Consider the following 16,635-nt stretch of genomic DNA (forward strand, 5'->3'; position numbering starts at 1 on the left):
AACAAAGGAACCATCGGTTTTGAACAATTTAATCTTGAATTTATGACAAATTTAATATTCATATTACTTCAATAATATCAGTTTCGGATTGCAACTGCCTCCATTAATTTGTAAAAGAAAAATTACTTTAAATATGACATAATAATGCTCACAATATATATATTTAAAAAATTGATTTTTGGGAATATTTTCCAGAAAGAACAATAAAACTTCCTTAACAAAATATTTTGTCTTGCAATTTGTTAACTAACTCTTAACTTTGCAGTTAGCAAGGAAAAGCTCTCAGAAATAAATTTTATCAAGCTCCCGACGAAGTATTAATTTTACTCGCGCATGTTAGCGCACGATATTGATGAAGATATGCGACTCATTCGCAGACTCGCATTCCTACCTGCGCGTCCATAAAGATTTAGACATTCGACCGCAACGGAAAAATTCCTAATGCACGTTCAAGCAGTCCGGGAGAGCAACAAAGTAACCATAAAGGCGCATCCAATTATAAACCACTAAACAAACAGCGTGGAGCCGCCTGGGGAGGGCTGCGGTCGAAAAATCGCAGTCGGCTCCGAGTGACTTGCTCCTTTTTCTTTTCCCGTTCAATCTTCCATGGCGTACCGCAGCCGTGCGTGATCCGCATGCACATATGCGTGCGGAATAGATCTAGCCGTGCGTGTACGCGCGCGGTCAAGTGCAACGCACGTAAAGATAAGGGCGGCTATGGATCATAGAGGCCGGCTGCTTCCTAAGGGGGAGAGAACGGGCCCGGGCCCTCTAAGGCCCTCTAAGAAGGGCGGAGATCTTCGGGCCAGATTGGTATCGGGACCACACTTGAGACGTAAGATTGCTTGGGACGTGTCTAAGAGCGAAAACAGCCGAAACACGTGACATTCGGTTGCAAATGTCCGCGGCAGTGAATTTCTTTTTTCAATTAATTATTTGCATCTGTTTGATAGGAATTGAAGACCGCTTGTGGGATTACAATCTGTAGAGTTACACGTGGGTGTAATATAGGGTAAGTGTGGGTATTACTGCGGACGCCGCAAATACTGTGGTATTTTGTAAAAGTAATAAAGTAATTTTTATATATAATTATAAAGTAATTTTATAGTGTGTAATCTTCTTAAAATGAATCCAATAATTTTTTATACGTTTAATATTCATAATTTATGACATTCAAGTAACAGCAATCGCAGTTTTAATTTACTTATTGACTTTTGATATACGGAACATGACTTCGCGAAAATTTCAATTACAAAAATCGATCCAGCGCAATTTAAAAAAAAAATCTTTCAATATTTATATTATCGCCAAAATTTATTCTGTCCATATTAATGAAGTATGTCATAATTGCACCATAGAAAAAGTATATCATAATTACACTATTATCGCGTAAACATTTAAACATTTATTTTGACGCTAATAGATTACAATTGTTTAATGTTATTCAGATTCGCAGGAGGTAAGAATGTTGAAAAAATAATTAGGTCACATAATTTTGCTTTGCAATTTTAATTTAATCGAATAAAATACTTGAATTTTATGAAATTTTTAAGGTTTCTGACGCGAATTAAAGGGATTTTTTATTTGATTATATTGAGATTGTTAATTGAAATTATATAGTAGTTATTTTTATTAATTTGTATTATCGTTATTATTTATATTATTGTAGCAAAAGGTGAAAATTCTTACATTTATAAAAAATTGAGCCATTTAGAGCATCATTAGGAGAATGCAACTATTGTACAATTGCTGACTCCTTTATGTTATTATAGAAAAATCACGGATAGCTTTTAAAAATTAGGGAACTTAGTCTCACAAAATTAAAGATTCCTTTAAACTATTAAAACTCAAGGAAATCAATATGTTATTAATAGAGTGCTAATCATTATACAATTATACGTAAACATCCCTTCATTTTTATCCGAATATGAACAATTTCTTTAACCCTTTGCACCCGAAGCCATTTTAACTGCAAATCTAGATCAATTTTTCTAACTTATAGTATTTCCATTTTGTATGACAAAGTGCATTTTATGCATATGAAATTGAGTCTTGTGATGACTCGTAACAACAGTTATATTTTTAACAATTTTTTAAATCTAAACTTTGTTAATATAAAAATTATCTTGAAACGTGATGCAACTATTTCAATGGGGCTTCAGAGTCACCACTCGAGTGCAAAGGGTTAATCTTGTCTATATCCTAATTTTTTAAAATCTCAACGAAATGTAGACATATAATGTGAAAAAGTATCGACAAATATGTAATATGCGTACAGATTAAAAAAAACAGCAAATTGCGATGAAGATAAAATGTTACGTTAAATTCTACTCACAAAATGGAACAAAACTTGAACAATGCAAGTGGAAATATATAAATCGAAAGTTACGATATTATAAATATTTTAACGTCTGCTATCGTCGAGTTTCCGGCAGAATTTGAGAGCTTTTAAAAGTTACTTCAATTATCCAGCAAAGTAGTCAAAACGGTTGCCGAACGAAGCAACCGGAACATAGAACGTAACAGGAATTCGTTTGTTTTCAATTCCTGAAATAGAAGATGCGGTCTTCTGAGAACATATGCCTGTAATTTCTCACAAAACCCCTTCATCTATTCGTAACGACTGCTTTTGTACCTTTATAAATACCATTTGATGATGCAAAACAAGAAGCGGAGAAAGAATCGTACGGCATAAGACGACTTTATACTAATAGACAGCTCATGCGTCTTCATAAAACATTTTGGAGAATTGTTACATGGCCTTCTACTAATGGACAGCTCATGCATCTTCGTCAAACATTTTAGAAAATTATTATTTCTTCGGCTTTTCGGAAACTACATCGGTTTATTCCATTTTACACAGTGTAATATTTATTTTTTTACTCAACAGATTTGCAATCTATTCCTACAGTTTTGTATGTTTTTTTTAGAATGACGTCAACATTGATTGAATACGTTATTTTTACGTTTATAAAAAAATATATGCGTCGCTTTTAATGTGCTTAAAGCTGTAAACCTTAAAAGTTTCAGGGTCTTTTTCTATTCTTTGTGTGGAATTATTTTTATAAAAATAATATCGAAAATATAATCGAGTAACTGTGAGAATTATTAGAATCGATGTATTGAATGATCGAATGATGAATGAGAAACGATTCTTATATACATATATGTGTGTTGAAATACTGCGTATGAAGTGCGAATTTGTGTTGTATTTTTAATACTATATTTAATAAATTAATGAAATATTATTAGCAACTACCTCTTGGTATCACTTAAGCTTTTGCTTCATGGTCAACATACAACTATTCCACGAATATCAACTAATTATTATTGACGAATTTAAATATTATATCATTATTATTAATACACTGACTTACCAAAATAGGACCTCCATCTATCAACGAAGCTGAAACCGTTGCACCGAACCACTGAAGCGTTTTATTGTCGATCTGACTTAAACCGCCCGCCACGCTTGGGTTTCTAACGTAGTTGTTTCCTGCAATTAGAAAACCATTATGTAAATCCATTCATTAAAGCCAACACAACTGTGCCATGAAAATAGAAAATGTATTATATTTCTCAGCCAGCTGCCAGTAAACATTATTCCACGTATCTTTATTTTCTGATTTTTTTATAAAAAAAAATAAGTAAAATATAAAATAAATCAAGACGGTATAATTAAATTAGAAAATTGAAGAATATTAAAATGTACTACAATATGTAAGAAAAATAGCATAATACTCGTTTGCTATTATTAGTAACATAGTATTTTGTTAAAAATTTCATTGCAACTTCTAACTAATTTTAGCTAGACATAGGATATTTTATATAGTAAAATTTTGATTTCTTCTTTGGTTTATACTTCTAAAAATAGGATAATACTCGTTTACTATTGTTTATAACATAATATTTCGTTAAAAATTTCAGTACAACTTAAAAACTGCAATTTAAGCTAGACATAGGAAACTTTATATTGTAAAATTTTTACTTCTTTTTTGGTTTATACTTCTAATAAGATAATACTAACTAATAATAATAATAATGATAATAATAACTAATAATAAGTAATAATCTAATAGGATAATACTCGTTTACTATTATTTATAACATAATATTTCGTTAAAAATTTCGGTACAACTTAAAAACTGCAATTTAAGCTAAACATAGGATACTTTATATATATATATATATATATAATAAAATTTTTACTTCTTTTTATACTTCTTTTAAGAGCGCCATTTTCTGTTCAACTTTCGTTTAAAAAATATATATACATATATTAATTTTCATAAACATAGATAATCTTCAAAAGACACAGATTCTGTTCACACATTGCGATGGTTTTATCGAATAGTAAATTGTAGTAAATTGTACAATCGTTATACAACGTGGTGATATCAGAACAATTTCCAGTAAATGACGGTTGCTATGCGTCATCCAGGAATCGCTTTAAAAAGCAAGCGTGGAGCAGGTGCCGCAGCGGAGGATTCCCAGCGAGCGCACCCTGCGGGTTTCTTCGTCGATTTTCCGAACGGAATGAACCCGTTAGCCGTATCGGTCAAGCCTAGCCCTTAAAGGGAAGTTGTCCTTCGCATCCCACCCCTAATACGCGAGTGCTGTTAAAGGTAACGCTCCGGCGAGTCTCTCATTCACGACAGTGCTATGACGAACGATGAAAGCTTCTCAAGATTATTTGCGAAACATTCTGAACGTACAGGTGTACAAACTTAAACGATAAATAATAAAACACAAAAACAAATTATTTTCAAAGAAATCCGCTTTGATTCGAATATATTAATACGGTGAAAAAATGCTATTCAATGTTACCAACGAAACAGTTTGAATGTTAAGATATACGAGCTCGGCCAATAAATAATAAAAAATAAATTATTTCTTCACGTCCTTCTTTTTATGATCGTTAACAAGATCACGAACATGATCAGTAAAACACAAAACTATTTTTAAATGTACTTCTTTGATTAAAATATTTCTTTATGTTACAAAAATTCAATTAATTTTCATTTACCAATTCAGCAGGAATGATTGATAAATATATTAGTTAAAATGGTACATTGTTGAGATCCATTTCGAAGGATTAATGAGAGTAATACTGCAACCAAGTATCAGATAGGACAAAAAAAATGGAATAAAAAATTACACTAGAAAAATATATTTCTATGTATATTGAATTAAACTGAATTGTACGATTAAAAAAGTTTAGATCTATTTATAGATGCAAAAAATTAAATGGAAAATATCAAGTTAGTATTGAATGCTATATAAGATATATCTAATATAATTTATAATTATTTACACCTAGTAAAAATTAAGATTTTACTAAAACAACAATGAATAAAAATGATTAAAAATAAAGGAGCTATTAAGAAAAATGAAGAAGCTATCTTTTAAACAGAAAAATGATTTATAACTACTTACAACTGATGATACTTGAGAATCTAGTGAAACAATAATAAATACAAATTATTAAAAATAAAGAAGCTATCCATCTTTTAAATAGAAAAATTATTTAGAATTATTTATAGCTAGTGAGAATTGAGAATCGAGTAAGATAAATGCAATTTATTAAAAACAAACAAGTTGTTCATCTTTTAACTGATAAAATGATGCATGACCCACCCTGATCAACGTGAAGAATCAATTTCCCCACATATCCAATGAAATTGAACAGGCAACAAAATATGTACCAAAATACTCAAAAACTGTACCAGTTCATCACCGTTTAAAAAATCACCGTGAAAAAAAAATAGACCACCCAGAACGATCGCAGGACAACATTGCGCAACAAAATTCGTCTCCATCCGAAGAAAGTACAAGCGACCACTACCGGAAATTGAGAATCGATTCGTCCAATTACATATCCCGACGCATTGAAATCTCCTCGTCGATATCCATTAGCCGGACAAGCCGACGAGGCGGTTCTCGATTACGAATCGCGGCTCGCGCGCGGTCAAAAGTCACCGGGATTAATCCCAAGCCCAATTATTTCGCCGATTAGCCGGCCTCATTAAGGGGATGTCAATTAACCGCTCGGGATCGAACGAGACCGCGTCTGACCTTCCCCGAAGATATCCCTCAGGTGGCATTCTGCAAGAAATGCCGAACGTTCGACGGGGCAGGGCCGTCGGTACGAACGACCTTACGGTTTTCTGTATTAGGTAGAGCCGGCTTCTTGCTTGGAACACGGTTCCCGGTATCTCGAGACGGCCCACCGCGCCACTCTGACACTCTCCATGGGGTGTACATGAAGGAGTTCCTCAAGACGTCTCTTCGGTCGAGCACCCGAAGAAGTGAGTGACCTCCGAGAGACCCGTACGAGATCCGAGTTCTCTTCCTCGTACGCAAACGGAATCGGCGATCGAAGGAATGGTCTGTGGCTTCGCTTGGCAGCTGAACGCATTGCTGGATCTATCGATCGGGGGCTCGGAATTCGCTCGATCGTGGTACGACTGCCTCCGAAGGCCCATTCCAGTACAGAAGTTCCGACTAATCGAAGTTTTTTCTCGCCGCGTTTTCCGAGACTTTGCTGTGTCCGGTGGGGTACAGCAGCATTTTTATTGTTATTAATACTTGAGGCTTTGTACTCGAGATGGCTTCCGGTCCACGTGCTCCGCTTTCCTTTCGGATCTTATAGTCGTCGTTCGGATTTCGCACTCGAAATTCTGTGAATTTACAGTCGAAATTTTACAAATTTTGCACTAGAAATTTTTCAAAATCTGCACTCGAAATACTGTACATTTGCATTCGAAATTTTCCAAATTTTGCACTCGAAGTTTTACAAATTTTTTAAAGAGAAATTCTGCAAACTTTGCACTCGAATTTGTACAAATTTTGCACTCGAAATTCTGCAAATTTTGCACTCGAAATTCTGCACATTCTGCACTCGAAATTCTGCACATTCTGCACACGAAATTCTGCAAATTCTGTACTGGAAATTCTGCACATTCTGTACTAGAAATTTTGCAAATTTTGCAAGAGAATTTCTACAAATTTTACACTCACAATTCTGTAAACTTTGCACTCGAAATTCTACAAATTCAGCAACTTTTGCACTCGAAATTTTGCAAATTATATTGATTCTATATTGCATTGCATTTGCATATGATAAATAATAAATTAATTACTTGTGGAATTATTTAAAAAGATTTTTAATGCAATCAAAAATTTAATTATTACTTGCAAAAAAACTATTAATTTCATTTACAATTTGTTGTTTATTATTTAAAATAAAATCTTCCCAACTTGAAATATTTATTTAATAATGAATTATTTCATAAAAGCCAAGATGAGAAACAAACTCAATTTACTAAGTGGAAAATTGCTTATATCAATGATACAGCAGAAATGTTTTTAATATATGTCGTCACGCATGTAGTTTTATAATTACTTATTGTGCAAGTGCCATGACTGCATAAATATCCACAGAGCTATGACCATAATTACTGTATTAATACTATCATAATAACTAGACTGTGGATTTTCATGCGAAATAAAAATTGTCCAAGTTAACTGAAAACAAAAGTGAGTCAAATAAAAATGTGATTCCACTTTGAAGAATTTCAACAAGTTGTACTCGAGTTTACAGTTATTCTTACAATTAAAATTTTATAATTGACATAACTGAATAATCGAACGAGAAATGCCAAATGAGTGGCGATTGTAATTCTCATTAGTGTGTGTCAAAACAAGGTGCGTGTAATTTGTGTCAATGTTTTAATTTTTCACTCAATATTATTAACAAAATACTATCAATATAAATACTACTATAAATTTATATTAATAAATACTATACAGTAATAAAATACCACGAGTTCTTGATCCATTAGTAACAACGAATATTTTTGGCGAATTTCATTAATTTCGATCAAAAGACAAAAGAATCGTTTTCTTGACGAAAATCGGCTGAAAATATGGTGTCAGGCGTGCGCGCGCGAGCCGCGAACATAACGAATGGCTGGGACTATCAAATGCGACCGTAATTGGATGAGATCGAGACAAGATCGAGCATTCGAGCAGGCTAATTATCGATCAAAGCGAAGTGTCGGGGCGAGCAGCGTCGACTAAGGAAGAGAGCCGACTAATTGGACGGAGCGTGGGGCATGATCTTGTATACATATGTGTGCAGTCGGTGAAAACGTTTCTCTATCAAGCGTGCCTGCGTTAATAGGCACGGGGGAAGAAGAGCACCCTTCGGATTAACGCAGCAAGGACCATAGTATTCTTCGGGCATGACTGACAAGTCGGTGCTAGACGCTTTGTGATCTCGGACGGGTAATTAAACTAGCCGAGCTTTTGCTGGTAATTGATGAGACTTTCGCGGGGAAATCATTCGAATTTGCACACTGTACGCAACCAACTAGCCATGACTCGCGAGAAATTCTCTCCGAGATTATTCAGCAGCTCGTAACGGATATAAGCGCTAATCTGCTAACAAGTTCTATATGGAAATTGAAACACAGAAGACATTAGTGTCCCGGTGAACTGAAGATTGATTTACCTGACGTTTTACGAAGCGTTGGGATTTTTTCGAAACAGAGTGGCACTATTTCTTCATAACTTTTGCATTAACGCGTTTGGCACACGTCACGTCGTCATGGCAAAAAAGATAGCTGATGCTCCGTCCACTTGCGTTTATGCAATAATTAATGTAACTGTGTGCAGTATAATGTATTTTTGATATGGATCTCTTGAGTAGAATTCTTACTTTGGCTAACACTCGTTCTAACGAGATTAATTTTTTCTTCATTGATGATTTTAATCAGTTGAAAGGCCATTTTTATGATGTTAACAGAAGCTTTATGATGTTTAAGTTCGTGATTTATATTGTAATATAATATTATTTGGAAGGCATATTACATGGAAGGCCTCTAGGTTCGGATCTTAATACCTTTTTACGAGTGAATATAACTATGTATTGTTTTCATTTTATTGTTACCATTATTACAACTATTATTATTCTTTTAATATTATTACTGTTACTATTATTATTAATATTTTATCTATCATTACTATTACTTATTATTCCATTGAGCATTATTTTTGATTATTTTTAAATTCCATTTATTATTATTTTTTATTATTACTATTATTATATCCAATTGTTGTAGAGAAATTAAAAGGGCAATTGACCCGTCGATACCAAATAGATAAATAAATAAAATCGACGTGTATCAGTCACGTCGTCATGGCAAAAAAGATAACTGATGCTCGTCCACTTGCGTTTATGCAATAATTAGTGTAACTGTGTGCAGTATAATGTATTTTTGATATGGATCTCTTGAGTAGAATTCTTACTTTAGCTAACACTCGTTCTAACGAGATTAATTTTTTCTTCATTGATGATTTTAATCAGTTGAAAGGCCATTTTTATGATGTTAACAGAAGCTTTATAATGTTTAAGTTCGTGATTTATATTGTAATATAATATTATTTGGAAGGCATATTACATGGAAGGCCTCTTGGTTCGGATCTTAATATCTTTGTACGAGTGAATATAACTACTATGTATTGTTTTCATTTTATTGTTACTATTATTACAACTATTATTATTCTTTTAATATTATTACTGTTACTGTTATTGTCAATATTTTATCATTACTATTACTTATTATTCCATTGAGCATTATTTTTGATTATTTTTAAATTCCATTTATTATTATTTTTTTTCTTCAATTTAAATATATTTAAATTCATTTAAATTAAATATATTAAATATATATATTAAATATTATATTTATATATTATATATTATATTTATATTATATATTATATTTATATTAAATATATTTTTCAATTCAAATATATTTTTTTTTTTTCAATTGTTGTAGAGAAATTAAAAGGGCAATTGACCCGTCGATGCCAAATAGATAAATAAATAAAATCGACGTGTATCAGTCACCAGTTATAAAATAGAAATACAGTCTCTTACCCGAACATTTATCTTTACACAATATTCTGTTATCTAAACGTTCTATTATCCAATCATTGTACTATTTAGAGATGCATTATCGCCTAGCATATAGAACTCGAGCGAAATTTTTAGATAATAGAATGTTTCAGTATCAGGATATTGCAAAAATAAATAAGAGAGTCTCTACTGCACCCCGTAAATCAGAAAAAAACCCAGTTTCAATTTAATGTTAAAATGTCTTCGTGTGCAAGAGCTTAATTTGTACGTCCTACCGCACATGAAAAGTGCATAAAGATCCGCAGTTCGTACGCAATACAGTAATTGATCCCAATTTCTCTCAACATAATCAAGCACGGAAAAAAGAAGGGATAAAGAATAACGAATCTCGTTGGCATCTTAATCAACACTTTATCTCGATCTGACAGTTCCGATCGATCCCGGCACGGCCGCGGCCGAGATAACGTGAAATCGGGCCCGGCGATTTCCTGCCGATTGGCTTTCGAGCGGTCGATTACTTTCTCGCGGGCAAATTACGGGTCCAGAATCGTGCCCGATCGTTCAAAGATACAGCCGTTACGAGGTGTGTAAGCACGTCTAATTCGTGCCGGCACGATTCCGCTAATTTGCATCGGCTCTAGCGGAGGCCTCGACGCGCTTACCGAGCGGAAGATCGTATCGCGCGCGTGATTATTAATTTGAATGGCTGTCTGCGCGGATATTCATGCGCGCTCGTGACTTCGTCGGCTCGGCTCGCTTTATCGCCCCGTTCCCTCGAAATGAAGTCATTACGGTTCCTTTTCGAGAGCGTGCCCCTCTTTCGATTCAATATTTTAAGAAGATCAAAGCAGCCGAGATCAAAATGTTTTGTTGTTCCCAAACGAAAGAATAATCGCTAAATCGCGTTATCTTCGTTCCGGGCCGGGCCAATTTTCTTTTATCATTTTTACGCGTTTCAACGGCTATATAGCTTGATTGTGCGTAATAATGCACAATAACGTAATATAATGCCTTTTGTAATAATGCAGAATTTTCATTTCGTATAAAAATCCGCAGTTTACTCTGTATATTAATATCGTGCAATACTGCTAGACATTTACGTACAAAAAAGGGGTTGACTGTTATTAAATGCAGAGAAGGAGCCAGAAAATATTAAGCATTAAATACCATTGGTTGATTTATTGCTGTATACAATTTTTAGTTTTACGTGCTAGATTTTTGTCACACTATATTTCCATAACAAACTCCTTTCATTAAATAAAGTCTTCTTTTAAATTTATTTATTTAATCTCAAATTCGATCAACAGCAATTGGCAACCACTTGTGGGACTATAATTGTGGGATTACATGTGGATGTAATTATATACAATAGTTTCAACATTAGATTGTCTGTATTAAGTTAGTATAAATTATAATTTCGCTAAGCAATTTGATTTCTTCTAAATACGACCAAATTTTTGCTGTATGTTTATTGTTTTTCGAACATTCTTCGTTGAAATTGGGCATTTTTACTTGTTTTCCTGATATTGTATTCTATTAAAAGATTATGTCAAGGTTATTTTAACAAGTATAAGTTCAATGTTACGATTGTTACAAAATAGTTTATCAAATAAAATAGTTTCTCAGAGTATATGCAGTGGTGAGTTATTTTAGTATTGTGGTCGAATTTTATTTGTAATGAAGTGTAATGTAATAATTTATTGCGAACCATTATTATTCAATGCTGTTATTTCGCAATAAAAATGATATCGATTCATTTAAAATGACAGCAATTTCAAATAGCGAATTTTTTTCGTTGTTTGTTTCACGTGTGATAACAAAAATTATCCTCGAAGTAATAAAAGATTTAATAAAAGATTTTACTTGAAGAAACCTTTACATCAATTTGTAAAAATACTAATATAAAATACTAATGTAAATAATTGAAATACGTTAATCATGTATTACCATGTAATTGAATTAAAATGACAATTTTTTTTTAATTTTTTGGTCAGCATCTTTTTTTTGAAACAAAGGTTTGTACTCAAAGATTTGTACACATATACGAATAAAATTATTATTATTATTATTGTTACTATTAATATTATTAAATATATTGCTAAAAGTGTAGATAATTTAGGCGCGAACGGAAAATCGTGTCACCCAGATCGAGCAGATGTGGAGCAATCGACGCGTTAAAAGGTTAATAATCGCGGAAGGGAAAGTATTTGAAATCGATATCCGTTCGGCGGAGATGCAGAGCCTTGGGGCATGGAAGGGACATCATCGGCAAGGTGGGTGGAGAGGCGCCGAGAATAGAACGTTCTATAACCAGTCAGTAGTCGGTTACTCCGCAGTTCCTGAGATTACGAAGCTCTTCAGGGGCTCCGACGACGACGGGTGGAAAACCAGAATGTAGGTCAGCGACTGCGAGCAGCCCGAGGAACACGAGATACGAGCCCTCGTTAGCAAACACTATGTTGAGGTACCTTTCAAAGCCCGTGGCAAGTGCGACGGTGCACAAGTGGAAGAAAGAACCGGGAAACAGAGATATCGGATTGAGATCGGGGCGACTCTAGGGTAGCTAATCTCTTTATGTTTACGGAATATCGTACGAATATCTCTCATTGAATTAACGAGGCCCATCGATTTGATAAGATTTTCCAGAAATTGGCGGTATTTAATTTGCAAATCGAAGACTTTTTTGAGAGGATATTTTTCTCTGGCTGATTTTGCTAGAATAGAGTTGGATAATAGTCGATTATTTTTATTAAATTTAATGCAAAATAAAAGTTATCTTCATCGATTGTAACAATGATATGTCGAATAATAATTTCCTACTTTATTTAATAATTTCAGTGATTTGTGAAAATAATATGTAAATGTCCTTAGATTCTTTTAATACTTTCGTTGTTTGAAATTCCAACGCAGTCTTTATGCGAATCTTTATGCAAAATAAAAATTTGCTGTATCAATTGCAAGAAACTGAAAATAGACAGCAGTGCATTTATTCTTTTAATAGAAAAATTTGTTATGTATTGAATTTACATTCTTCATTCGTTTTAATTCTTTTATACGAATTCATTTATGAGCATACTAATCAGAATCATTAATCAGTTAATCGTTGCTTGAATAAATCATAATTATATTCGGTAATCACAATTTAAAAAATTAGTAATTTCATAATTAGTGATTACTTGCATGAATTACATGATCATATATTCTCCGATTATCTAAGTTATTCACTAATCATGAATATGATTTCACATTAATTATAATCAGTAATCATTAATTTTGCCCAACTCAATGTGAGAGAGGTTTTCTGTATTACTTAAACGACAACAAATTTTAAACAAATATTAAAAATTATAAAATTATAAAGAGAGATAAAACCTCGGGTCACAAAGGGTTCAGGCGATTCTCAAACTATTTCTAGGATCCTCACCCTTGGAGTCGAAGCGGATCGCGTAACACGTGTCATCGGTAGCGATGTCGCATTTGTAAACCTTCCCGCCTCTTTTGACGCCATCTTGCTCGGTTTCGGCCGTCGGTGCACCCACGATCGCCCTGAAAAAGAAAACGCGTCGATTAAGCACATTGTATGAAAAAATATATATTATATATAATTTAATATTGTATATACAAATATATATAATATTAAATATTATATTAATTAATATAAGATAATAATATAATTGATAATAATATAACTAAGAAAGAGAGATAGAGAGAAAGAGAAAGCCGAAATTTGTTTATTATTTAAGTCCTAATTTATTTAACCACAAGCTGTGGCGAAATTCTTTCAAAAATAACCACATGATTTTAAAAGTTTCGATTTTTAACTGTTTTGGTTGCAAATAAAAAATTTACCGAAAAAATTCAACAATATAACCAGCAAAATAAAGTTTCCATCATCGATAATCGTTATCCGCGATGAAATTGATTTTTCTCCCACGTTCATTTCTTTTTTTATTACTTTTAATCGATTGCAAATAATGCGATGATATTTTCGAAATTCTCTAAATTGTTTCTACCGTTTTGTGATTGATCTACTCATTTTTGTCATAACTGCATAAAATCCGCAGTCTATTCATAATCATTATTTGTGACAAAAAACAATTTAGTCGAATAAATAACTGTTAATTCACGAGCATTTCTCGTTTCTGTTGCAACGGAGTCTCTGGTTCTTATAATCGAAAAATCGAGGATAAGAAAATGAGAGATAAATCCAAAAGCGAAAGATAAATCCGGCATGGAAAATCGGCGAAAGAAACTCTGCGATAGTTGCATCACCGATCTGCTTTTACCAGGTCATCGTCCGATATTCATTATCGGATCGTTAAGGAAAGACGATGATGCGAACGTAATTTCCGAGATCGAGGTCAGTGGTCACGAGCTATTTTGAACAGTGGCGCAAGAGTCTGTAACCGATCCGATCAGCCGACGAGTTATTAAACCAGGTAACACAGTTGCAACCGCAACTTTTTACGCGCCCAATGATCCACAGATCGCGGGGATATCGAATTGGTGATGTTTCGTTGTAAATTACACTGCCGTGCGTTTTTTCCGCTAAAAGTAATCGGTAGAATGCGGATTTTATGCATTTATGACAAAAATGAATAGATGACATTCGAATTAGTGGAAACGTTTAAACAGTTTAAAGATGCCATTGCGTTGCGTTCAACGCGTGAAACTTATGAAAGGAAATAAATGTTCGTTAACACGTTCCGTGCCACGTGTACCATCGATGGTACACGCTTGCATGTTTACTTAGTGAACTGAACAAATTGTTTACAAAAAATTTAGAACCGAAGAATCAATTTCCACCGCAAGAATGGGCGTTGATAAGTTTTTGTTACGTTGTTATGTGTACGAGAATTAATAATTGCACGTAATACATCAAGTTTTAGTAAAATATCAAAGTGTGAAGATTCGAGTAAAAAAAGCTCGGCACGGAACGTGTTAAGTTCCTGCATCTTGCTGTCAATGCGGACAATTTTTATTTTGCATGAAGAGTCGCAGTCTATTAATCAGGCACGAAGTATTAACATTTGAATTGCCTATCTTTTTGACGAAAATCAAACTTAGGAAGCATGCTTAGGATCATTTATAATTTCATGTGTCAATTATTCTTCTCAATACTTTTTTTAAGGTACTCCATCTATTAAGAATTATTATTTATATGTAATCGATATAAAATTGTATTCGAAAAATATTTCGAATAAATTCTATTATTAGAGTAATTATTCGAGTAATATTTCGAATTAATTCTTCGAATCAAATGTTATTCGAGTAATATTTCGAATGAATTCTTCGAATCAAATGTTATTCGAGTAATATTTCGAATAAATTCTTGGAATAAGATTTAATTCGAGAAATATTTCGAATAAAATTCGGGGAATTAAATTCGAATAATGCCCAACTCTGCTCATACAATGCCTATAATGGCCTACAACAAGTATTATCGACATGGTTGACCCAGATATTACCGATTTACAGCTGCTATTATTAGGCAGTGGATTTGTGTAACAATTAGACAGCGGTGTAATTATTAGACAATTTTCGTAAGATCATAAGACGAAATACGTGAAATTGTTATTAAACAGAGAAAATAGAAATTCATATTAAAAAGAAAAAGTCATGTAACAAAGGTTCCTTCTTTAATTGCTCTCTCTGCGAATCAATCTTTTAAGAAAGCTTAATATTTATTATAATAAGAAGCACTTCACTATAAAATAAAAAATTGACAATAATATTTTTGTAGTTCTAATCTGTTTCATAACAGATTAGAATACATCTATAAAAATTTAACGTGAACATTCGTTATCTACTCATTTATCTAATAGAGTTATAATATAATTATATCAACGATGTTTTATAGATACTATCAGGAAGTGTAAATATGAAAATTGAAGTATGCACTATGTCTGTCGGTATGTAGTTGCTAAACCGTATCCGTAATTATGTTATCTACATCGTTAGTTAGGCCACCGCTTAATTAAGAATCTAAATATACCGGTAGCGTAATGAAAGCTTAACACGCTCAATTATTTTAACGACCACCGTCTTGGATATTGTCCATTGTGTTTACTGATTAATGATTTATTATTTGCTCTCCTTCTTAAACGATAGCGTTGCTGCAGAATTATAATCAATTCTCTAAAATCCTTTAGCAAATACTTCATTCGAATTAATTATTATGGAAAGAAACGAAAATAAAACAGTTTCTTAATTTCCAGATTTTAAACTGGATTCTGCAAAGTATTATTTATAAACAAATACAAAATATTATATGGTATGACTTTTCTTCAGATGCATTGTTTTTATAAATAATTAATGAAACTTATGGAAGCAGATTTTTCTGATTAATACTTTTGTTTTGGTACGTAACAATTAACGTTATATTATTACACAGAGTGATTAAAAACATACCTTTGTAATACTAATAATAATAAATATTAAGATTAATTTTGTAATTCTTTTTCTTAGCGAAAACTAGATTTTATAATTTAAATTTAGACTTCAAATAAATTTCTCTATTTTTCTAAATGTTATATTTTTGTTATATGCTACTTTAACTTATAAATGTAGAATTTTTATAGTGATTGATTTGTCTAAAATTTTTCGTCAATGGTTATTATTTTCGTAAAAATATTCTGATGAAAAATTTGTACGAGTTTGCGATAAAAATTAAGATACATGTTACAAGAAAATTTGTGCTGTTAAAATTG

At 32.6% G+C, this 16,635-nt stretch overlaps 1 protein-coding gene across 2 annotated transcripts in view; it reads right to left on the reverse strand.

The window, feature by feature from the left end:
- if (integrin subunit alpha inflated) overlaps nt 1-16,635 on the reverse strand; it is a 178,790-nt gene that overhangs the window by 105,840 nt on the left and 56,315 nt on the right. For both annotated transcript variants that reach the window (XM_033475456.2, XM_033475447.2), the window contains exons 2-3: nt 13,350-13,471; nt 3,378-3,496 (exon numbers count right to left, since the gene is read on the reverse strand). In XM_033475456.2, coding sequence (XP_033331347.2) covers nt 3,378-3,496; nt 13,350-13,471 — 241 coding nt within the window. The remainder of the gene's footprint in view (nt 1-3,377; nt 3,497-13,349; nt 13,472-16,635) is intronic.

Source organism: Megalopta genalis, chromosome 4, assembly GCF_051020955.1.
Source record: "Megalopta genalis isolate 19385.01 chromosome 4, iyMegGena1_principal, whole genome shotgun sequence".
NCBI lineage: Eukaryota > Metazoa > Arthropoda > Insecta > Hymenoptera > Halictidae > Megalopta > Megalopta genalis.